This window comes from Arvicola amphibius, chromosome 4 (genome assembly GCF_903992535.2).
Source record: "Arvicola amphibius chromosome 4, mArvAmp1.2, whole genome shotgun sequence".
Classification (NCBI taxonomy): Eukaryota; Metazoa; Chordata; class Mammalia; order Rodentia; family Cricetidae; genus Arvicola; species Arvicola amphibius.
Genome location: NC_052050.1, coordinates 50,741,271 through 50,762,557, shown reverse-complemented (window position 1 = coordinate 50,762,557; position 21,287 = coordinate 50,741,271). Strand labels below are relative to the sequence as shown.

Genomic DNA, 21,287 nt, shown 5'->3' with positions numbered 1-21,287 from the left:
CATTTCCTGCCTTTGGCCTCCATCTTGTGGCAGGCCCAGGGCCCAGGGTGACTTCCGGCCCCCCTCTCTCAACCGTGTTCCAGCCCCACCACCTCTGGACTGCCAACTCCCAACCCTGCTGTCCTTGGCCCTGAATCTTCTAGCATTTCTCTTGGGTTCTGACCTAGCGAGGGAGGAATGGACACAGGAAGCCTTAGGTCCCTGCCTCTGTCCGGAGGCAGTTTGTTGGTCTTCCCTAGTCACCCCTATTTCTTCTGCTCCTAACCTAAGGATCCCAAGCTGAATTCCTACAGAAGTCAAGAATGTTCCAAGCTTATCAGACTGAACCCTAGCCTCTCTATTGCCTGCTAAGCTATTGCAGATTCCCGATTTTTTTCCAACCCTTTTTGGGGCCATGTTTGCCATTCACACTTTCTCCATCTTCTCACTCTTGGTGGGGGTCTTCATGGCACAGTCTTGTGCCATCTTCCTTTCAACCCATCCAAGTCCTGCTCCCGCCCCAGCAGCACACTGTGGTTTGTACGGCACTGTGGCCACGTCCAAACCACACTGTGGTGTTAGAGCGAGGGTGGGGGAGGCACCGCTGAGGTATGGCCCTGGGAGGCCACCCTGGAGAAGCCGCACAAGAAAACCCATCTGTGATAGTGATGGGATTCTGGCAAGGTGGGGGGTATGAGACACAGAAAGAGCCCCTCTAAACCCCCAGGTAGTCTCATGTTAGCTGTCAGCAGCCCTGGGAATAAGTTCCGGCCTCCAGAGCAAAGTAGAGTCTTTGTTGCCCACACCCAGCTCTCCTGGCTCTAGCAGCACAGAAATATTGGCACTGGGAAGTGAGTCTGCCAGTATTGGCTGTGCTGCTCCAGGCAGGGTGCTGAGAGCTACCGGGAAGGCCAGCCCTTGAGGGCGAAGCAGAGGAGAGGGAATGGCAGCTGGCAGCACCATACTGAGACAGTTTTTTATTATAATTTTCTGTATAAAAATGTCCATTGGCAGATGGAGGTCAGAGGGTGAGGGCACAGGTTTATCAGGAACAGGGCGGCCAGCTCCAGCAGCTTTCTGACCCTCTCTCATGCAGTCCTTGCTTAGAATCCCAGGTGCTCCACAGGTCCACGGTGAACGGTGAGGGTCAGAGTCGGAAGGCTCAGCAGGAGAGGAGAGGAGTATCAGCAGAGGTGGAGAGAAGGCCAGAGTCTAGGGTCAGGCTGTCTGGAACAGGGAGGAAATGGACCGGGATGGAGCAAGCACGGAGTGTTTCTAAGAAAACCCTCACCTTCTCAAGCATCATTACTAACTGACCCGACACCCTGCACTGAGTATCTTCCCTTCTGAAGCCCTTGCACAAGAACGGGGCTTCTGCTGGTCCCTCCCCTACCATCCAGGTGAGTACTTCTTCCCCACCCCAGCCAGTGTGGGAGGAGGAGGACTCCTACCCTGGTCAAAGTTGAGTTTCTTGGCTGGAGGAGTTTCTCCTAGCCCTTCTACATCCACCAGGTCACTGTTGGCATCGGAGTCGTTCAGAGCACTGAGTGTCACATCTGGGAGGGGCATAGGCTAGGTTCTAGGTCTCCTGACTGCTTTCCCTCCTCCCAGTCTTCCAAAGCTTCATGCTCTACACAGCCCTCTACCCGCCTGGGGAATCACCAGAGTACAGAAGCACCACCTGTCCTTCTCTGACCCAGGCCCAGTTCTCATTGAATCTCAAATAGGACCTTCAGCCCCTACCCTAGGCAGCAACTCCACAGCCCTCACCAGCCTTCTGTTTCTTTAGGGGAGGACCCCCAGCTTCAGGGACACTGGAGCTGCTGGGTGGAGGGGCGGCTGGAGGAGAGAGGACCCCAGATGTCATCTTCTTGGGCCCTTTCTTGGGGGACTCGGTTGTCAGAGGGACGCCAGAGTCTTCATATACTTTTCGCTTTACAGTGGTCTTTATCTGAGCCCTGAAGAGAAGAGGAAGCAGATTAGGGAGGAGGTCGTCAGAGAAACCGAGGGAAGGGGAGGGGGGAGTAATGGGCCGTTCTGAAGGAATTCTACGAGTTTCTTCGTAAGTATCCAGATCAAGGTCCTAATCCATGTGTAATAAGGGAACACCCTCCCCCCCAGCAGCTCTGCGCCCACTCAGGGTTATGAAGAATGGCCTCCCTGAACAGAGCAGCCAGAAAAGCTCTTTTCATGAACCTCTGGGAGAGAGATGTGGATGTGTAAGGTCACCAGGTATGTTGAGGTGAGATTAAGGCAGATTGAGACTTTCTTATGGATCCTGACCAGCTAACCGGTTCAGAATGCAACTCTGGAAATGCTAGTCTCAACGCATTTATAGAACTAGCCAGGGAACCCTCATCAAATACACCCATTGAGTATCTGGGCACCTGAAAAGAAAGTTCTCTGAAGGTCCTAATTACCATTGCATTTCCTCAACTTCCGATCAATTGCCACAATTATTATGGTCTTTCAGTCTTCAAGGAAATGCTAATGAAACTAGCAACAAAGTAGGAAAGATGCTGAGCTGGGGAGTCGGAGAAAGAACAATGGGTAAGGAGAAGAAAGTTGCCCGCCCCTCCCCTTTCTCTGCCAGCCACCCTCCCTCACACTGTCCGTTCCTTGATGACACAGCTGATGTGATTAAGATCGTCCCCAAATCGCTTGACAGCAGCCCTCAGCATCTCTATCTCCGTCTCGGTCCACTTGGCGCTGTCGGAAGGGGAGAAGGGTGATAGCAAAAACGGAAGGAGGAGTGTGTGGTGCCAGCCCACAGGCTATTCCGTCCACAGCCAAGCAGCCTCTTTCCCCTAGTCTCTGAGGCACCTTTCAGAGATTCGTAGAGGACCTCCCTAGGAAAATACCTGGGGACAAACCGCTAGCCACATGAAATTGCATCCAGAGCCACCTGAAAACATCTCTCTCCATCACGTAACAGCTGCTCTAAACAACCCACGGAAACCAATGCAACAAGTAGGGGCCTTACAAAAGGAACCCTTGGAAGATGTGTAGCAACAGCGTGGGATTCCACGCGGTTCGGGGTGGATGGGAGACAGTTATGTCGGTCTGCAGTGGGGGATCTGCGGACCTGGCAGTATCGTCACCTGCCATTTACTAACTCAACAATGACTAGCAACTACACCGCGCTGGCACACGAGGTTTAATACAGCTCCCTGCTCTAGCGAGGGTCGTGTCTGTGACTGAATCCAAGCGTCTGCTCTCGGAGTCCGGGTCCTAGGCTGGTCTCACGTACCCGGCAGGGGAAGAGTCCGATACTGGATGCAGCTGCATAGTCAGCTCCCCGAGCTTCGTGAAGGCGGCGCCGGCCGCGGAGAAGATCTCTCCAACCTGGGGGCGGAGCAGCATTACGGGGGGCCGGCAGCGCGCCGTCCCAGCCCAGCCTCGGATCCGCCCGCCCCCCGCCCAGCGCGCACCAGCCGGGAACCAGGCAGGGGGCCCACCCTCCCGTGGCCGCCAGGGAGCGCAGTCCGCGAGGGAGGTCGAACCTTGGTGGACGCTGACGTCATGGCCCCGCGCACCTCCTCACGGAGACGCTCCGCCGCCACCACCACGCGAGCTGGAAACCACGGAGAGCCGGGCGGCCGGCCGCTGGGCTCCCGCGCAGGAAGTCCCGCCCTCCTCGCAGCTGATTGGCCAAAACCCGACCTCTCCTCCGTCACTCGCGTTGCCTCGCTGCGCGGAGGAAGACGAGATGGAAGACGTCGCCTCACTTCCGGCTGGCTTCAGTCCACTTCCGTCGAAGGGTCGCGACAGCTCGTTGAGGCTGTGCTCGGTCTTTCAAAACCCAGGCCCCCCCCCCCCCCCGCAAACACGGACACCAGACTTAGGAGAATCGCTTCTTTTTATTGTAGTCCAGGGCGCGCTCGGGCCCGGAGCAGAATTTGCAGGTCCCAGGGGACGCCAGATAGGTGGGACAGACGGGCTGAGGAGTCTTTAAATAGGGGAGCGGGTGGGGAGGGAGAGCCGGGCTGCGCTTTAGCGCACCATGTATTCCTTTCGCTTATTTAGCCGAACTTGGCAAAAGGAGAAGCCGCCGAGGAGGAGGTAGAGGCCGGCGGCGATGAAGCAGTTGTAGCTGACTTGCTCGTACAGGCTGTATATCTTCTGAGGGCCGTCCCTGCTGGGGGTGGCGAGTCAAGCAGAGAAATGTCAGTGACTCAGAGCACCCAGTGTGCACGGCCCGCGCGCCAGACACCATGCTAAACGCTTTGACTTCTCTTAGTCCACCTGACAATCACGCCGGGCCAACTCTATCATGGGATCCATTTTACAGAGGTAGATTAAGGCGCAAGCAGGCAGAATATTGGAAGAGGCCACCTCTAAGCTGGTGGAATTGGGGTGGCCACGGAAGCCTGGCTTGCAAGACTGCTCCTAAGTACATTTTGTTTAAAACGGTTTAGTGCTGGGGACTGAAACTAGGACCTTGCATGTTAATCACAGTTTGCCACGGAACTGCTTTATAGAGGGCAGCTCTCCTGTTGCAGTTCCCCGACCTTCAGCAGTGTCCCCCACATAATTCTGAGCCTACACCCTACTCCCTCTCATTTGCACCCAGCCTCGCCTAAGTACCCGACCACTTACTCAAAATCTTTCTCTGTGAAGGGAACATCCTCAATTAACACAGCGGAGTGGACATTGAAGAATATCCCGAGCATTATCTGGAAGTACAAAAGAATAGGCAGGTTGTCAAATTCTGGTACCTTACTTCTTGGTCGCTCCCTAAACTCTTCCCATTTCTAATGTTGGCCCAACACAACAGTAGAAAGGGTTAGGAGCAGGGTGGTTGTAGCTGGTTTCGGAGGCCTCAAAGCCGTCTGGAATAGGGCGTCAGTTGGAACACTGGGAAGAGGGGCTGGGTTCAAGGAGGTATAGCAAGCAGCTCTCCAAGACGCGTCATTAGCATGGGACTAGGCGGAAGAGAAGAGGGGAACCCAGCACTTCATATTTCCAAAGTGAAGCCCGGTGAGCCCTGGAGAAGCAAGGCCTCAGCTAACATTTTCGGGAGCAAGCACACTTCTTCCTCACCTCCATCCAACTCAAGAATGTCTCAGGGGCCTAGCTCTTGCTTACCTCAAGGGGTCCGCAAATTTACCGGCACTGGCACCCGTTCCCAGGATCCTGCCCCATCACCCTTTCGCTCTAGTCCTCAATTTTTTCGATCTAAGTTCCGTCTCGGTTCCCAGCGGCTCATTAGCCAGATCCTTAATCTATCTGCCACTTCCAAAGTTCTGAGGGTTCCTGGCCTCCCAACCCGTCAACCCTGGAGCCCCGCAGACCCGCTCCGATTCTCGCGGGGCAGCCCGCTCACCAACATGATCACGCCCCAGGCGCTGAGGACGATACCACAGGCGGCCAGCTTAGGCCCACAGCACAGGAGCGACGCCATGGAGGAGAGAAGGAGGGACCGCTAGAGGCTGAGCGAGGCGCAGAAGCGGCGAGAGGGAAGCCCGGAGACGTCGGGGACTGGGAGCTGGATTCGGGGACTTGCGCGGCGCCGAGCGGCGTGGGCGTGGCTTTAGGCGTGGACCACTCCGAGGGGGGCGACTGGAAGAGAGCGCTGCGCCACGCGGCGAGCCGAGCCTCGGGCGGAGGACGCGATATCAGAATCCAAAGCAGCAATTATACAAGTCCTCCTTGACCTAGGTGGCAGGGACATGAGTGCTGCAGGAACTAGGGCCTGATGATTTTTCCTCTTCACCTACCCCGTCTTGGAATGGAAGGCGCGCGCGTCTCACGTGACCGACTTGACAGGTCACATGACCAGGAACTAGCTTTAACCTGGCGCCAGGAAAGAACCTAATCGGAATAAGGCCCTGCTGAGTTCAGTAAGGGACTGTTTCGTTAGGTCGAGAAGCTCGGGATCGTCTAATTCCACACCCCACACACATACCTTAGTGTCCGGTGGTCTTCTGTAGTGGTGAAAACGGTAAGCGAGACAGATTACACGGCGGGCAAGTCTATCGCCTCTATCCGGGTCTCACTTTTGAAAGATACTTTGACACTTTGACAGGAAAAAAGGGGAGCCCCTTCCTGAGTCTGAGCAGCCTGCTTGAAGGAACGCTTTTCAATATTCGCGGACTTTTTGACCCTGGAAATGCTTCCCTTCCAATACAGTATCATTCGACAGACGTCACGTTCAGGAAAAATAAGGGGCTAGGAAAAGCAGGCTCAGTGGAGTTGAGTTGTGGGGGAGAAAGGAGAAAAGACACAAAGAAGTCGCTGTTGCCTCTCTCTCCACTGAAAACGCTGCAGGCACACCGAGTAAGAAAGGACGTAAGATGAATGTGTCTTGGTCACGGTTCAGTGCTGGGAGGAGACACCATGACCAAGGCACCGCTTAAGAAGCATTGAACTGGGGCTTGCTTACAGTTTCAGGGGTTTAGTCCATTATCATTATGGTGGGGAGCGTGACAGCACACATGGCATGGCCTGGAGCAGTAGCTGAGAGAGACATCCTGATCTGGTGGGGAGGGCAGGACTGACTGGACCTGGCATGGGCTTTTTAAACCAGCGCCCACCCCAGTGACACACTTCCTCTGACAGAGCCACACTTGCTAATCCTTGTAATCCTTTCAAACAGTTCCACTCCCTGGTGACCAGAAATACATGATCCTATGGGGCCATTCTCATCCAAACCATCACAAAATATAAACATAAGAATAAGGCCGGGCAGTGGTGGCGCAAGCCTTTAATCCCAGGACTCTGGAGGCAGAGGCAGGCGGATCTCTGTGAGTTCGAGGCCAGCCTGGTCTACAAGAGCTAGTTCCATGACAGGCTCCAAAGCTACAGAGAAACCTTGTCTTGAAAAACAAAAAACAAAACGAAACAAAAGAACAAAAAAAGGCCTTTCCAAAACAAATTTGGTAACACTCATTAGCCTTTAATTCATAGTAGTTATTTGGGGTAATTAGATATTTAAAGAACACTCCCTCCTCTCCAGGGCTGGGGTTCAAGCTCAAAGCCACCGATGAATAAAAACTTTGCACGGAGATTGGTGTATCCATGCTAGTAAGGACAATAGTCACAGAATGATTGCGAGAATACATTTTAATCTCAAGACTCCAGGACCAAACTAAGGAACACTGTCATGGACTAGAATCTTGTGGCACTTTTTAAATTTATTTTTTGTGGATATTGGTCTCAAAATGGTTGTGAAAGATAGCTTGTGAAACACAGTGATTACTGGGTGTTAGCAGGCCTGAGACAAGGGTTTTCTGCTTCTCCTTGTGACTGTTGGGGAAGGAAGCTATTGGAGAAAGCTTTTTATTTGGGGCAAGTAACACCTTTATTTAGGGATATTCAGGGTATGTTTTCAAACTGGAAAAGTAGGGCTGGAGGGGAAATTGTCAAGAGAGTCAGGAATTTACATGTTGGTCATCAAACATGAGGGCTGGTTCGGGGCAGAGGAGACTTAGCTGTAATAGTTGACTTCACCCAGAAATATCATTTTCCTCTCCTCAGCCTCTTGGATGCTTTTTAAACTGGAATTTTTGACCTGAGGCCTGTATGAGGTTAGACCAGATCTAATCTGAAATTGTGTTCGTCCCTCAAGAAAGCACTTTATCTTCATCTGCTTGCTTGTTTTTGTTTTGTTTTTGAGATAGGATTTCTCTGTGTAACATCTCTGGCTGCCCTGTAACTTTCTCTGTAGACCAGGCTGGCCTCGAACTCAGAGGTCTGCCCGCCTCTGCCTCCAAAGTGCTGGGATTAAAGCTAATCACCACCACCACCTGACGTTGTTTTTGCTTATAAATGGCTGAAGGAAAACAAGCCAAAATCCTATCTGGCGACTTGTGAGTTTCACATCTCAGTGTTCACACAGTTTTATTGGAACATAGTCACACTCATAATGTCAGTGACCGCTTTAGGGGTACAGGGAAAGAGCTAGGTAAGAGTGGTAGAACGTGTATGGCCTACGGAGACAAAACTATTCCTCTTTACAGCAGAGCATTTAGTGCCCTGTGGCAGAATACTGATGTGGAGTGTGTTCAGTTGAGGGAGAAATTAGTCTTAGCAGCAGACGTAAAAAGGCACAGAATCAAGAGGGCAGTGGCAGCCCTGATGCTGATGGGATTGTTCTGAGTGCTGGCAGCTCGGGCTCAGATGGTGATGCTGTTCTCTATGCGGCTGGGCTTGAGGTATTCATAGGGCAGGTCGAGTTGCTCATTCCGGGCTATGATCTCTCTTTCCAAATTTCCCAGATCTGCTTGAAATCGACTGAGCACAGTTTTGGTCCTGGGGTCTGAGAAATATTTTTCTTTGTGTTGTCCTAGAGGTACCTGAGACAGAATGGATCATTCAGCTTCCAGCCCGAAGACACCCAGCCCCTCACGTTGATACCTTTTCCCCAGTTCTTACTTCCCTCTCCTTGGTCCTTACTCACCATGTCTGGCTGGAGGCGACCCAGATGCCATGTGATGGTCATTTGAAGACAGGACTTCTGGATATCAGGTAGCGACCCCATCACCATCTCCATAGTCACCTCTTCCTTGTTGGTGGGTGGAGGCATCCTCATGGTGCATGGAGCATTAGGTACCCAGCCATACCAGTCCAGCTGGGGAAAGAAGCTAACTCTAGCACCCAGGTATTAGGATTTGAATTCCCACCTCTCCCTTGGATAGCCCAAGGTCCAGACATGCGCTCTCCGGGCCCTAGGCCCTGGGCTCCATACCTGGCCTTGGTTGATGGCGGCGTGCTGAGACGTGCATGTGAAGACACACATCGTAAGGAAATGGCAGAGCTGAGCCCGGGTCTGGAAGGAGACAGGGAAACCTGGCCAGGGAAAGAACAGGACTTAAAGGTGACAGAGTAAGAGGAAAGAAACACAGGATGCTCTGTATTTTAGAATGGATATGTGGGTTTTTTTTTAAACTTATGTAGCTATATTTGTATCGGATATAGGTTTCGGCACTGGCCTAATTTCTTCCATCTTGGTTACTTTAGATCAGAGGTTCTCAACTTGTGGGTTTCAACCCCCACAGGGGTCCCATATCAGATGTTCTGTATGTCAGATATTTACATTTTGATTTATGGCAGTAGTAAAATTACAGTTATGAAGTAGCCACAAAATAATTCTGTAGTCGGGGGTCACACAACATAGGAACTGCGTTAAAGGGTCACAGCGTCAGAAGACCAGTCAGTTGCCCAACCGCTCCAACTCCAGTTTCCATCTGCACAGTGGATGCAGTGGTGCGTGATGTAATCCCAGCTCAGAGGCAGGAGGCTCGTGAGTTCCTGGCCATCCCGCACCACTGTCTGGACCACACAGTGAGATCTGTCTTTAAATAAACAAACAACAACAACAACAAAAGCATCAAAATGATATGTTTTTAAATAGTGCTCAGCAAATAATAGATGCGGTTATTGTGGAAGATAAGGACTGGGCTGTCAGTCATCCCTCGTGGGTTAATGTAGGGCTGCTCTTCCAGCAGTCCTGAGTTCAATTCCCAGCACCTACGTGGTGGCTCCTAACCCTCTGTAGTGAGATTTGGTGCCCTCTTCTGGCCTGTAGGCACACATGCAGGCAGAATACTGAGACTGCTGTATACATAATCAATCAATTTAAAAAAAAAAGAATCAATGATGTGCCAGGCGGTGGTGGCACGCACCTTTAACCCCAGCACTCAGGAGGCAGAGGTGGGTGGATCTCTGAGTTTGAGGCCAGCCTGGGTGGGCAGCAGAGCTAATTTCATGAGAGCCAGGGCTACATAGAGAAACCCTGTCTCAAACACCCCCCAAAATAATTAATGATGCGGTTTTCCTATTTCTAGACAAAGAATTATAGTCTCTTAGTTATTCAATGGAGAATAAGAGAAGTCCTGAGCTGGGCCTGGTGGCACACGCCTGTAACCTAACACTACGGAGATCGAGGTGGGAAGAACACGAGTTCAAGGCCAGCTTTCATTACAAAGTAAGTTTGAGACCCAGCTAGGCTAAATGACCCTGTCTCAAAACAAAGTCCTGCTTGGCAGTGGTGGTGTATGCCTTAAATCCCAGCACTCAGGAGGCAGAGGCAGGAGAATCTCTGTGAGTTCGAGGCCAGTCTGGTCTACAGAGCTAGTTCCAGGACAGCTAGGATTTACAGAGAAACCCTGTCTTGAAGAAAAAAAAAATAACAAAACTAAACAAAATTCTGAGTTTGCTTCATGCCAATTATTTTGCAATGTGTGTGGGAGGTTTGATTTGAGCTGGTCCATATAATCACATCTGCTTTCTAGATAAGAACATCAAAGGGAGGTTAAATGCTGGTTGAGGTTGTCCAGTGGGGAGGAAGACTGACTATGAACGCAGTGCCCAGCAGCTCTCCTGTCATCTGTTTTAATTTTAGCACATTTCCTCAAGTGCAGCAGCACATGTGGCAAAAGTGAGCTGTGCATTGAGAGAGAGTAGAGAGAGGAGGGGCCGAGGCACTGTTTGTGAGGATAAAGCTAATATTTATGGTATGGATTGAATGTGTTTCCACTCCAAGTTATTATTCTGAAATTGCTTGCCTGTGTGATGAGGTTTGGACATGAGGAGGCTTTGGAAGTTTATAAGGTCATGAGGTTAGAGCTCTCCTGAGTGATGGTAGTGTCCTTGTGAGATAGGACAGAGATCTAGTTTGTTCTTTCTCTGCCATGTGGTGCCATGAAAGTGACCTGTGTTGCCTGGAAGAGCACCCGCCAGAACCCAAACATGCTGGCACTCTGACCTGAGACTTTCAGCCTCCAGAATGGTGAGAAATAAACCTCTGATTTGTAAGCCACACCGTCTGTTCCACTTCATTATTTCAATCCCAGCAGACTGAATATTTATTGTGAATTTCAAGATGTAGATACTGCTTGCGGAGATGGCAAGGGAGAAGGGTCTTTCTGGACATCTGAAGCCAAAGGATCAGGACTAAGAAACTAGAGAGAGCTTAGTCCTGAAAGAGTAGGGCTAGTGAACCCCATGCTTGCTCAAGGAGAGGCTTTCTTCAGGGTACAGGTGTTTGCTGCATTGCAGGGTCTGGCCATGGTGGTTCTACTGGGCCATTAAGAAGCAGTGGACGGGATTCAAGGTGGTAGTCTGAGTGTGGCAGGGCAGTGACTGAAAGAAACCTCAGAGCTGAAAGTCTGGTTCTTTCCGGAGTTAGGGAGGAGGATGGAAGTTGACTGCAAGCAGTGGCTGCACCCTGACTGGTGGGAGGGGTGCTGGAGAGTGAGGACCAGATTAACTGAAGAAACCTGAGCCCCAAGAATCAGGACCCTGAATTCAGATCCGAGCCATAGCATGCAGATGGTGTTGTTTGGCATTGAGAATGACATCGCAGTTTGGCAAATGTACAGCATGCCAGAACCCTCTGTGCGTGGACAGTAGCACAGGAGGGAAAGGAATAGCCATGGTGGGACATGATGGGCTTTGGTGGGAAATCTTTTTCCATTTATATCTCCAGGTAGGAAAATAGGGAACCATGAACGCAGAGCTCCATATACCCCAGCAGGTTGTGGTTCTGCTCTAGCTGAGTCCCACATACAACTGTGGCAGGTTCTAGATATAACTGAGGATCCGAGTATGAGCCGATGGCTGGGGCCTCTTTAGAAGAACACCTGAGGTATAGGATGCTTCTGGGTGTTTGGAGGCATGGAGGACGCTGTCATGAATGGAAGGGCAGGTGTGACTGGAGAGTTCTGTCCCCCAGGTCTGGGGAGGGGCCCTTGTCGCTGGGACAGATCTTACCTCTGTCCTGGGCATGGCACAGTCCCACCTCAGTGATCTCCCAACACCAGGCCTGCAGCTCTGGGTCTCCTCTCACAGTCTCGTCACTCTGGTAGAAGAGGTGGACCATGCCCTCCACGTACCTGCCCAGAGAAGGAAGCTGAGCTGAGAACGTGGGCTCCAACCTCTCGCCTCTGCACCTCTTTTCTAGGGCCACCTCTCAGCTGACTCTCACTGTGCCTGGGTTGGATCCTACCACATTTGTGTTTTGAAGTTTTAATTTTCATTTAAAAATTCAAGTAATTGGGCTGGAGAGATGGCTCAGAGGTTAAGAGCACTGCCTGCTCTTCCAAAGGTCCTGAGTTCAATTCCAGCAACCACATGGTGGCTCAAAACCATCTGTAATGGAGTCTGGTGCCCTCTTCTGGCCTGAAGGCATACACACAGACAGAATATTGTACACATAATAAATAAATAAATTCAAGTAATTAATTTATTGCAGCATTAGGGATCAAAATGAAGGGTTTGCTCGTGCTAAGCAAGCATCCGTGATTAATACCCCAGGGCTCGGGTATATTGATATAAGGAAAAGCGGTAAAAGTTAGTCATTCTAACTGCTCATGACTGCTAGTCACTCCGGACAAAACCCTGATTCTTCTAGATCCCCAGCCTCCACTCTGACAGCCGTCCTTGCCCGTGTCCTGCCCCTAGTCTAGTCTCTCCTTTTAAACCTGACAACTGACCCCACCTCTTCCTTGCCCCTCTCTCCGGGGAGATAGCTCTTGTCCCAAGCCTGATCTCGCCTGTGCCCTCTCACTCACCTGGCGGTGACTTTCCAGAGCTGTAAAGCGTCCTGAGCATAGAGAGCACTTGGGATTCTCAGCAGGCCTCGGTTGGCCAGGTCGTCAGGAGGACAGAGGGAGCAGTAAGTCATCTGGGCCATTGCCCGAGTGAGCAACTGAACATGGCCCCCTCCACCTGTGCTCACTACCTGGGACAAGGAAGTTGACAAGGCTTGATGGATGGAGCGGGGATAGAAAGCCAAGGGCTGTATGGCGCTCAGGCATGGAATCTTCAGATTTGAAGTCACACATATGAATGGACAGGACTCATAGGTTAAGACAGATTTCACAGAAGTTGGTCTGGCATCCCCAAGTGTTCAGACCATCAACGGAAGCCGGGCGATGAGGCGGCACCATACCCCCCGACCCTTACCTGATCAAATATTCCCCCATCTGAGATGAGCTGGGTCCGGCTTCGTGTGTTGATTTCCATAGTATAACGGATGTGGGGAACTAGAAGCTGGGGTGGAGATTAAAGGGGGCTGTACTTGAGACCTTCCTTGTAGGACCTGACACCAAGTGTAAAGTCCTACTGTCCCACTGGTGCTTTTGTTCATGCCGAGTCCTTGACAGGCTGGACTCTTCCTTCTCTGGTCACTTATTCACATTCTCTAAATTCCTAAGGAGTTGTCCTCTAGAGCCGTGGTGACTAGGATTTCAAACCACACCTTGCCACTCTGGTACCAAGTTAATTACTATTTAGTGTGCAATATTCCAGCCTGCCAACAGGGGGCAATAGTAGGCTCTTATCTGAGAGAGCTGCTCCTCTGTGTAGGTGATGTGTTTGTAATACCTAACAGTAGCTGTTATTCATCTCTTTATTTCCACCCTGAGTGTGGGTGTCTTTTAGGAGCTCTCAGTGCCTTTTGATTTTCTTATATTTTGTCATTTATATCCTCATAGCTTAAATTAGCCTGTATATTCCTTATCAAAACTGCGCCTTTATTCTTTGGCTATTTGACGCTCGGGTTTCTTTGGGAATAGCTTGTGGGGAGGGTATATGAAGCTATCTGCTTGCCCAGCAGAAGTCTCAGCATCCGTTCTGTCCCCCAGCCTTGATGGTACTGTTGGGTCTCCTCTCCCCTTTTCCTCAGCTCTTATAAAACCCCACCTCATTGTCACACTGTCTTCTTTTTTACACAGTTAATGTCCATATTTTGTCTAATTTTGGTATTTATCTGAATTGCTCAAGCCAAACACAGGAATGGCTCAAGTGATCTCTTTGATTTTGAGATATCAAAGCAGCTCACGTTAGTCTGAGATATTTTTGGACAATTCACACAAGATTGTGAGTGTCACAGTATGCCCCAAGTCACATGAGAGGAAAAGATGACCGGGAACAACTCCAAACAAAAATTTCAAGGACTTTTTAGATAGCATTTAGCATGTGTCACATTACAGTCTCTGCCATTTGTCCTTTAACAGCCTAACAGACCCCCCTTGTCACAGTTAAAATGATCACAGCTAGGCTGGAGATGTAACCTTGTTGGCAAAATGCTTGGGCAGCACGAACAAAGCCTGGGTTCAATTCCTAGCAATCCATAACCTGGGTGTGGTGTGCATGCCTCTGATCCAAGCTTGAGGGAGGTGGACCGAGGAGGACCAAGGAAGTCTTTGGATAGAGAGAGCTGGAGGCCAGCCTGGGTTGTGTGAGACCCCGTCTCAAAATCAAAACAAAACAAGAAAGTGGACATTTGGAAAATATCAAGGTATGATTTAGGACTTAGACCCTGACTGTCAAAGTAAGGTACCCCGGAGACACCGGCACATTTAGCCCTACTGTCATGTGACAGACAGCAGTTTGCCATGGCATGGAATCGTTAGGGCAGATGGAGACCGAAGGACACTGAGCCAGAGGGGAAAGTGTCAAGTGTGAATATAGGTTTTAACTGCACACACGCAATAGAAGATGCAGGTACAGGTGCATCATGGAGGAAATGAAATCCAGGATTCTGTTAATCAGCCTGTGTTACCCGAAGGGGTCACAGCTAGACTGGCCAGGCTTGGCACTTAATTGTCTTCCTTACCACGTTCCTACCTTGAATACTCTGACAGTGCTTTATACACCATGTACTAAAACAGACACCTGGTGTTCCTTTACACTAGCCCTGACAATCACCCCCTTTTATATGCTTGCAGGTTTTTTTTTTTTTTTTTGACAGGGTTTCTCTGTAGCTTTGGAGACTGTCCTGGAACTAGCTCTTGTAGACCAAGTTGGCCTTGAACTCACAGAGACCCACCTGCCTTTGCCTCCCGAGTGCTGGGATTAAAGGCATGCGCCACCACCACCCAGCATGCTTGCAGTTTTGTGATCTCTGTATGTGAAATGTTATCAAGATTTTTCAAATCTTTTTATTTTTGTTACATTATTTTATTTGCCTGAGACTATGTGTGTATGGGCCCATGTGTGTCACTGTGCCCCTGTGGAGGCTGGAGGGACAACCTTTGGAATTGGTTTCCTCTGTCCTCCCACCACCAGCTGCTCGGGCTTTAGGTGAGCCACCGTGCTTGGGTTTTGCACGGGTGCTGAGGATTCAAACTCAGGTCCTCATGCTTGAGCAGCAAACCTTTTGTCCACTGGCCGTCTCCCCCACCTCCACTTGGTTCTTAGGCACTTGGCTCCCTCCACTCCCAACTGATGGTGTCTCCACGATGTTGTAGGCCCACAGTGACACTTGCCAGATGTTTGAGAATTTCAGGGATCTCCCTCATAATGGTCCTTAAGAGGTGTTAAATGACTCAGCTTGATTAAAGTAAGTTCCAAGGTGTTGGTACAGTTTCTGTCCCCGCTTTTCACTCAGCGATCGCTATGAAGAGTGTTGCTGTTGTAACTACCTCTGTAGGGGCGTGGTAGTTGTGGAGGGTGGAGACAGGCAGATCCCCTGGACTTGCTGGCCAGCCAGCCTAGCCACAATGGTGAGCTCCAGGTCCAGCTAGAGACTTTGTCTCAGAACATCTTACTTAGGTTCTAAGGGAGATGGGACAGAGGGTGGAGCCTGTACCTTGAAGATAGGGTGCAGTCCCGGGAGGCACCTCATGGTGGCAACAGCGATGACCTCAGCCACCAGATGAGTGTTCAGCAAGTGGAACTGGAGCTCCTGCAGTTGGAAATCGGAGCTTCGGACCCAGATCTTAGCCAAGAGCCAGGCAAGTGGAGGATCTGAGGGCAGGAACAATGTTGGAGCTGGGGAGCTGGGACTGGGAGGCTGAATCTGGGAGAAATAGAAATTGAGTATTGATGGAACTCTCCCTCTGTATGACATGACCACAGTTCCTGGAGAAACCCATCACTAAGCTAAACTGGTTCCTTCCAGTGCCTCACACTCAAGTGGAAGGAATGAGAAACCTGACATTCTGCTCTCCTAGCTGTAGTGCCATGACAGGCAGGCTGTGTGCAGGACAGGTGGGAAGCAGGGGTCCAGAAAGGAGGTCCTAGCGGTGGTGTGGGGGGAAACGTGAGGCTCGGGGAGCAGGTGATGAAATGGAGAGAGAAAGCTGCGAGGATGGGAGCCAGGTGTGGTGGTTCCTCCTTAATCTCCTGCACTCAGGAAGCAGCGGCAGGTGGATCTCTGTAGTTTCAAGTCTGGTTTACATGGGAAAGTCCAGGCCAGCCAACTATGTAGTGAGACTATCTCAAAGACTAACAAACCTGAACAGATGGACGTGGAGATTATTGGCAGTGCTCGTCAATGATTGATGGGAGTAGGCGAAAGAGTCAAGCAACAATGGATATTTAGAAGCAGAGGACTCTGAGATTAAAGAATGGTTCTCAGTGTGGTCCTCAGCTACTTAATCTTAGCATTAATTTGGAACGTGTAAGGAAAGCACATTTTACATCCATTTCAGATACACTGAACCAGAAAGTCTGGGGGTGGGACTTAACAAACTTCCGACCCCCTTCTACCCCACCTAGCATGGTGTGTGCAGTAAGTGCTGTGCACTGAGCTACACCAACCCAGAAACCTGTGCTTTTCACAAGTACCTGAGGCAAATGAGATGCACACGGATATTTGAGTATTGTTAGTGATAGGATGAGAACTCAAGAGGCCATTGCTTGTTGTAGCTCAGACTGGCCCAAAACTTGTCATTTATCTTTGGACAGTCTTGAACTCATGATCCTTCTGCCTCCAGAGTATTGGGATTATGGGTATACACCACCACACCCCGCAGCTTCTGTGACTCATGAACAAGCACTTCCATCTGGATGAGTTGGGGGGACTAGGCTGTAAAAGGAGGGTAGTTCTCAGAAGAGACAGGACCGGGGAGCCAAGCACCTAGAAACTGGGTTTCTGGATGCAGAGGTTTAAGTGACCGAGACCAGCATTAGGAATGGAGGTACTTAGGGAGCCTTACCTGGATCGCGATGGGTAGCAGCTTCCCACTGGGGTCCATCCTCAGCATGACAAGAGGGGCAGCCAGGTACTGCTGCTCTCCACGGATCACATTGGCTGGAATCCCATCCAGCAGAATGAAGTCAGCTTCAAACAGGGAACCATTCTGGAGAAAGGAATGCATCCATTCTTAGAGTTCAGAGATCACACGCCAGCTTCTTGTCGCTGCTGTCCATCAGTTCCAGAGTCCTGTTGTCATATCTACAGTGTCCGGTTGGTCTGGTTCTTCTAATCTTAAGGTAACAGCCCAGAACACAAACCACCCAGATGGGGGTAAACACCTTGTGCGGGGATATGTGTAGCAGATCTGGGTTCGGAGTAGGCCTGCCCAGTCCGGTCTGTCTCACAAGCACTAGCGCCCTGACTCCCTGTGCAGGTGCTCAGTCCCCTGTCCTATCATTCCCAGGTGGCCTTCTGTTCTTGGTGGCCATCAGCTCAACAATCCCTCTTCCGCTCTGTGAGGAAGATTCCAGAGAGCCTCCTGAGCTTTCTTTGCCAATGAGCACATTGTGGCTTATCCTCCAGTGACCAGTCCATCCTTACCAACTCAACTCCGAAATTTTCCAGAAAACCTCCCTAACCTCCCCATTCCACAGCGCAGGCATTGCCTTTTCCCTGCCAAGATTACTGGAATCTAGAAAAATGACAGCAGCAAGTGTATCATTATTCCTTTTAACATCTCTGGACCCAATCTGTGTACTAGGGATCCATCTCTTTCCCCCATTCATACAGGAGTTCCTTGTGGCTTTTCTATGACATCACCATTCTTCAGACACTTTTTTTCCTAGCAAAAGGCGTGCACCAAGGGTCCCTTCTTTTCTGCCATCTGACGTTGGCATCTCAACCTCACTAGGTCTTACACACTAGTAATGAGAGAGCAGTGCCAGGCAGGGGCAAGATACCTGGAGTTCTTTTTCCAACTGCGCTTGGAGCTCCTCTGTCCCAGAGGGCAGTACCAGCCTGGAGGGCAGAGAGGTAGAGCGTCTCAACAGCATGGGGTTGGCACCATTGAGGAACTGGTAGCCAAAAAGCTCATCGTCCTGCCAGCACCGGTGAACCTTCTCTGTGGTACAGGGGTGGGGCACAGAAAGGAGGGAATTTACTGCAGCCTAGATGTCTCTGTTCTTCCCATTGGACCTCAGGGATTTAGAATATCCTACGCTCAGCCATTTTAATTTTTGTCATTTTGGGGGCTTCTGTGAGAATATCAGTCGTAATATATTTTAATTTGCCTAGGAGCTCCGGGAACCATGCATCGTAGTGAAAAGGGACCACGGGGAGATTACGGAGATCGGGGGAAGCCACCCACCAGCCAAGGCACTCTTCTGGCCCCAGAAGATCTGATCAAAGTCTTCCAGACGGTTCCAGCTTCTCAGGAGGGTGTAAACACGTTTGAGACCCATTTCCAGAACCCTAGGACAGGTGTTAAGACATGACCCCATCATCTGACCCTTAGCTTCTCACTAAATACCACCGCGCTTGGGTCTCCCTGCTCCCATGCCCGAAGCTTCCTAGCTCTTTCCTTACCCTGCCTTCAGTGTCCATTCAAAGTCCAGCCTCTTCTCCTCATGGAATCTCATATTCAGAGGTAGGTCGTCCTTACAGTCTGCGGCTATGGTCTGGGGTAAGCCTTCCTTCCAGGTGGCCCAGCTAGAAGTTGGGGACAACGCTTCAGGGGGAGGGTTGAGATGAGCGGTGGGGGTGGGGCAGGGAGCGGTGGGGGCAGTTGGGAGGCTGTGGGTTGAGAGTCACCGGTAGGCCTGTTGCCTTTCCTTCAGTTCCTTTTCTCGATGCTTCTGGAAGACATCCAAGGCATTGTCTCCTGCCAGGCGGGCTGGGGGAAGTCAGAATTAGCCATACTTCTTGTCTGGTTCTGAGCACGCTTCCGCTTGTCTCCTGCCCTCTTTTTGTAGCCAGTCCATGTTTTCTGTTGGGTTCTGTTGTCTTTATCTCTGGCTTTGCCTCATTTGACTGATCCCCAGGCATTCATCCGGGTCTTGCCTGGGCTCACAGTTTCACTGACTTCAACCCACATCTTCCTTCCAGACCAGATATCTGCCATGTTTCCTTGTACCTTAAGCTCATAATCTCCGTCCTGACCGTATTTCATCAATGTCTAGAATTGGGGGATATCACCCTAATTAAGGTGATAAAATCTTGGTCCCTGACACCACAGCCATCTATTGCTGCCCGTTGCTCTGGCTGGCTGACCTCACACCGTAAGCATCCGGACACCCTCACCCTTGCTTTCTTTGCCTGGCTTCACTTTTCAGAGTAGATCATCACTCTCCAGTTACTGACTTGTCCCTGCTGCCACCTCCATTAGATCCACCTGTCTCAACGTGTTGTTTCCGGTTTCCACCTGTACCACTCTGGGTTTCCTGCCTCTCTTTCTCTTGTTTCTCATGGTAAATATTTGAAGTTTTGTGACTCTTATGCATGCCCTCTGCTGCCAGGTGATCCCCACTACTCCAATCAAACCAGGTGCCCGTCATCCCTTCCTAGCTGTCTGTCTGTCTGTTGCTCGCTGGCAGTCTCCTGTTCTGTGAGCTCTTCACCTGTCCCTGTCCTAACTTGTTCTGAATCACAGAACTCATCCTGCTCTTTGCTTTTCTTTGTGTGACCTACTTCCTGTTTAGGAAAACAGGGTCTCCAGATTGCTTAGTACCCTCTTTAATTCAAGTGCAACATCACTTATTCTGGGAGACCCTTGGGGAATTCATAACTTCTTCCCATTTCCTCACTTGCATCCCGGAAACCCACTGTACCAGCCAGCGCCTGTCCATCCTTTCTTGAGGTTCTTCTGCCCCCTTCCCCGCCTCACCCCGCCCCCGCATCACCTCCATCACTTCCCTTTCCCTCAGGTCTTCGCCCACTTGCCCAAGGTGAATTGCTGCCTGCTCACCAGTCCCCTCCGGCAGGCTCAGTTCTCCGTCTCCCTGCACCCAGCGGTAGCAGGGGAACACCGCCTCTGCACTTGTTCCGGGCCCCTGAACTGTAATGAGGTTGCAGAACCAGGCGTCGTCCACCACTGTGTGCTGTTTGTGCAGCTTCACAAACTGCAGTGGCCCCAAGTCCTCAGGAACATCGAAGTCAAACTCTTCCTCCTGTGGGGATCAGATTCCCCAGACTTAGTAGCAGGAATTGGAAGAAGCCTTTCGGAGACGGAACCGCCCTTATGGAGCCTCAGTTTACCGCAGCCATCAAACACCTCTCACTCCCATTCTCCCTCCCTCTTCCACCCCTAACCTGTCTGGTGGGTCTAAGGTATTCCGTTTCTGTGGGGAGACCAGAGCCGACAGCACGCTGAGCAGCGAGCATCATCATCACCTGTCTCCTGCTCGCTGAGCTCCCACCACACTGGAGCTCTGGAGCTTCATGACTGACCACAAGTCCTGTTTTTACGTTGGCTTTGGGGCACTTTATTCAGGAGGAATCAGAGGCTGCCTGGGCTGGGGTCCGGGAAAAGGAGACCAGCCCATGCCAGTTGTTGACCTCACTCCCGGTGTCCTACCTCCACAAAACTCCATTGCGGTCGTGAGGTCACAGCCCCTAGCCTCCTGTCCCTTGCCAACCTCCCACGCCCAGCCCGGACACTGGGGGACCCAGCTCTTGCCCGCTAACCTTGCCCCGCGCGGGCCTCAGCGGTAGCTCCAGCTTCACCTCCCGATGGGCCCCAACCAGCCACAGCTCCACTCGGTTGAGGGATCCCGAGAAGAGCCAGGCCCCAGTGACCACACGGACGCGGTAGCGGCCCATGGCACCCTCTGGCCTCTCCGGAGGCAACCCAAGTGAAGCTCAATTCGAAGACCGCCCAGGGCCACCGTCGCCTCAGGGCCAGTTCGGAGGCTTTAAAAGATGGGTTTGTGTCCCCGCCCTCACAATTCTAGGCACTCCTCCCTAGTCCCCGCCCTAGACTAGCCTGAACCTGCTAGTCTAGCAGGCTTTGGGGAAGGGCTATGCCTTTGAGAGAAACTAAAGGTGATCTGGCAGTGTGTGTGTGTGTGTGTGTGTGTGTGTGTGTGTGTGTGTGTGTGTGTGTGTTAGTGGGGGGGGGGGGGTTAGAGCTAGCTATGACAGGGGACTCTCTAGATCAGTGTTTCTCAACTTTCCCAGTGCTGCGATCCGTTACTACAGTTCCTCATGTTGTGGTGACCACCAACCATAAAATAATTTTTGTTGCTACTTCATAACTCTAAGTTTGCTACTGTTATGAACTGTAATGTAAATATCTTGTTTTCCAGCGTCTTCAAAGGGGTCGCGACTCAAGTTAAGAATCGCTGCCCTAGACTTATAGGGGATTCTCAGGGCTGGAGTATCCTGGCTGGAGCCAAGAAGGTTTAGGAGCTTTCCCAAGGCCTCTGGGTCTTTAGGAAAACTT

At 51.0% G+C, this 21,287-nt stretch overlaps 3 protein-coding genes and 1 long non-coding RNA gene across 12 annotated transcripts; 1 reads left to right on the top strand and 3 right to left on the bottom strand.

Moving 5' to 3' along the window:
- Nucleotides 1-941: 941 nt before the first annotated feature.
- On the bottom strand, nt 942-3,738 carry C4H17orf49 (chromosome 4 C17orf49 homolog). Of its 6 annotated transcripts, none has more exons than XM_038326482.1 (6): nt 3,483-3,738; nt 3,230-3,324; nt 2,587-2,688; nt 1,750-1,937; nt 1,431-1,535; nt 942-1,206 (listed from the first exon to the last, which is right to left on the bottom strand). In XM_038326482.1, the coding sequence occupies exons 1-6, from the start codon at nt 3,501-3,503 to the stop codon at nt 1,142-1,144; spliced, it is 576 nt and encodes a 191-aa protein (XP_038182410.1). In that variant the 5' UTR covers nt 3,504-3,738; the 3' UTR covers nt 942-1,141. The 6 variants fall into 6 exon arrangements, with proteins under 6 accessions (XP_038182410.1, XP_038182411.1, XP_038182412.1 ...); XM_038326483.1 differs by having other exon boundaries at nt 942-1,202; nt 3,483-3,708; XM_038326484.1 differs by lacking the exon at nt 2,587-2,688.
- Nucleotides 3,739-3,820: 82 nt separating this feature from the next.
- Nucleotides 3,821-5,491, bottom strand: Rnasek (ribonuclease K). Of its 2 annotated transcripts, none has more exons than XM_038326491.1 (3): nt 5,306-5,491; nt 4,579-4,655; nt 3,821-4,114 (listed from the first exon to the last, which is right to left on the bottom strand). In XM_038326491.1, exons 1-3 carry the CDS (start codon nt 5,381-5,383, stop codon nt 3,973-3,975), a joined length of 297 nt encoding a protein of 98 aa, XP_038182419.1. In that variant the 5' UTR covers nt 5,384-5,491; the 3' UTR covers nt 3,821-3,972. The 2 variants fall into 2 exon arrangements, with proteins under 2 accessions (XP_038182419.1, XP_038182418.1); XM_038326490.1 differs by having other exon boundaries at nt 3,821-4,117; nt 5,306-5,489.
- Nucleotides 5,492-5,765: 274 nt separating this feature from the next.
- On the top strand, nt 5,766-20,922 carry LOC119813475. 3 transcript variants are annotated; one of them, XR_005285185.1, is made up of 5 exons: nt 5,766-5,923; nt 8,271-8,448; nt 9,768-9,907; nt 18,143-18,494; nt 19,771-20,922. It is a non-coding gene; the product is annotated as an uncharacterized LOC119813475 (long non-coding RNA). The 3 variants fall into 3 exon arrangements; XR_005285184.1 differs by lacking the exon at nt 19,771-20,922 and having other exon boundaries at nt 18,143-18,573; XR_005285183.1 differs by lacking the exons at nt 18,143-18,494; nt 19,771-20,922 and adding an exon at nt 10,631-10,741.
- On the bottom strand, nt 7,855-20,713 carry LOC119813474 (polyunsaturated fatty acid lipoxygenase ALOX12). Its single transcript, XM_038328815.1, has 14 exons — nt 20,531-20,713; nt 19,812-20,013; nt 18,659-18,740; nt 18,434-18,556; nt 18,216-18,319; nt 17,809-17,969; nt 16,869-17,012; nt 15,518-15,727; nt 12,889-12,975; nt 12,495-12,664; nt 11,695-11,816; nt 8,669-8,769; nt 8,381-8,551; nt 7,855-8,276 (listed from the first exon to the last, which is right to left on the bottom strand). Exons 1-14 carry the CDS (start codon nt 20,663-20,665, stop codon nt 8,097-8,099), a joined length of 1,992 nt encoding a protein of 663 aa, XP_038184743.1. The 5' UTR covers nt 20,666-20,713; the 3' UTR covers nt 7,855-8,096.
- Nucleotides 20,923-21,287: the final 365 nt, after the last annotated feature.

Coding starts and splice junctions, on each gene's coding strand:
- C4H17orf49 (XM_038326482.1), bottom strand. CDS start 3,503: ATGACGTCAGCGTCCACCAAG. Junction 2,689..3,229: donor TCGGACTCTTCCCCTGCCGG/GTACGTGAGACC, acceptor CCCTTCCGACAG/CGCCAAGTGGACCGAGACGG. Junction 1,207..1,430: donor GAAACTCAACTTTGACCAGG/GTAGGAGTCCTC, acceptor TCCCTGTTCCAG/ACAGCCTGACCCTAGACTCT.
- LOC119813474 (XM_038328815.1), bottom strand. CDS start 20,665: ATGGGCCGCTACCGCGTCCGTGTGGTCACTGGGGCCTGGCTCTTCTCG. Junction 17,013..17,808: donor AGTTGGAAAAAGAACTCCAG/GTATCTTGCCCC, acceptor TCCTTTCTCCAG/AATGGTTCCCTGTTTGAAGC. Junction 8,277..8,380: donor GTCGCCTCCAGCCAGACATG/GTGAGTAAGGAC, acceptor ATTCTGTCTCAG/GTACCTCTAGGACAACACAA.
- Rnasek (XM_038326490.1), bottom strand. CDS start 5,383: ATGGCGTCGCTCCTGTGCTGTGGGCCTAAGCTGGCCGCCTGTGGTATC. Junction 4,656..5,305: donor CCTGGGGCGTGATCATGTTG/GTGAGCGGGCTG, acceptor TTGTACTTCCAG/ATAATGCTCGGGATATTCTT. Junction 4,118..4,578: donor TTCACAGAGAAAGATTTTGA/GTAAGTGGTCGG, acceptor CGCCACCCCCAG/CAGGGACGGCCCTCAGAAGA.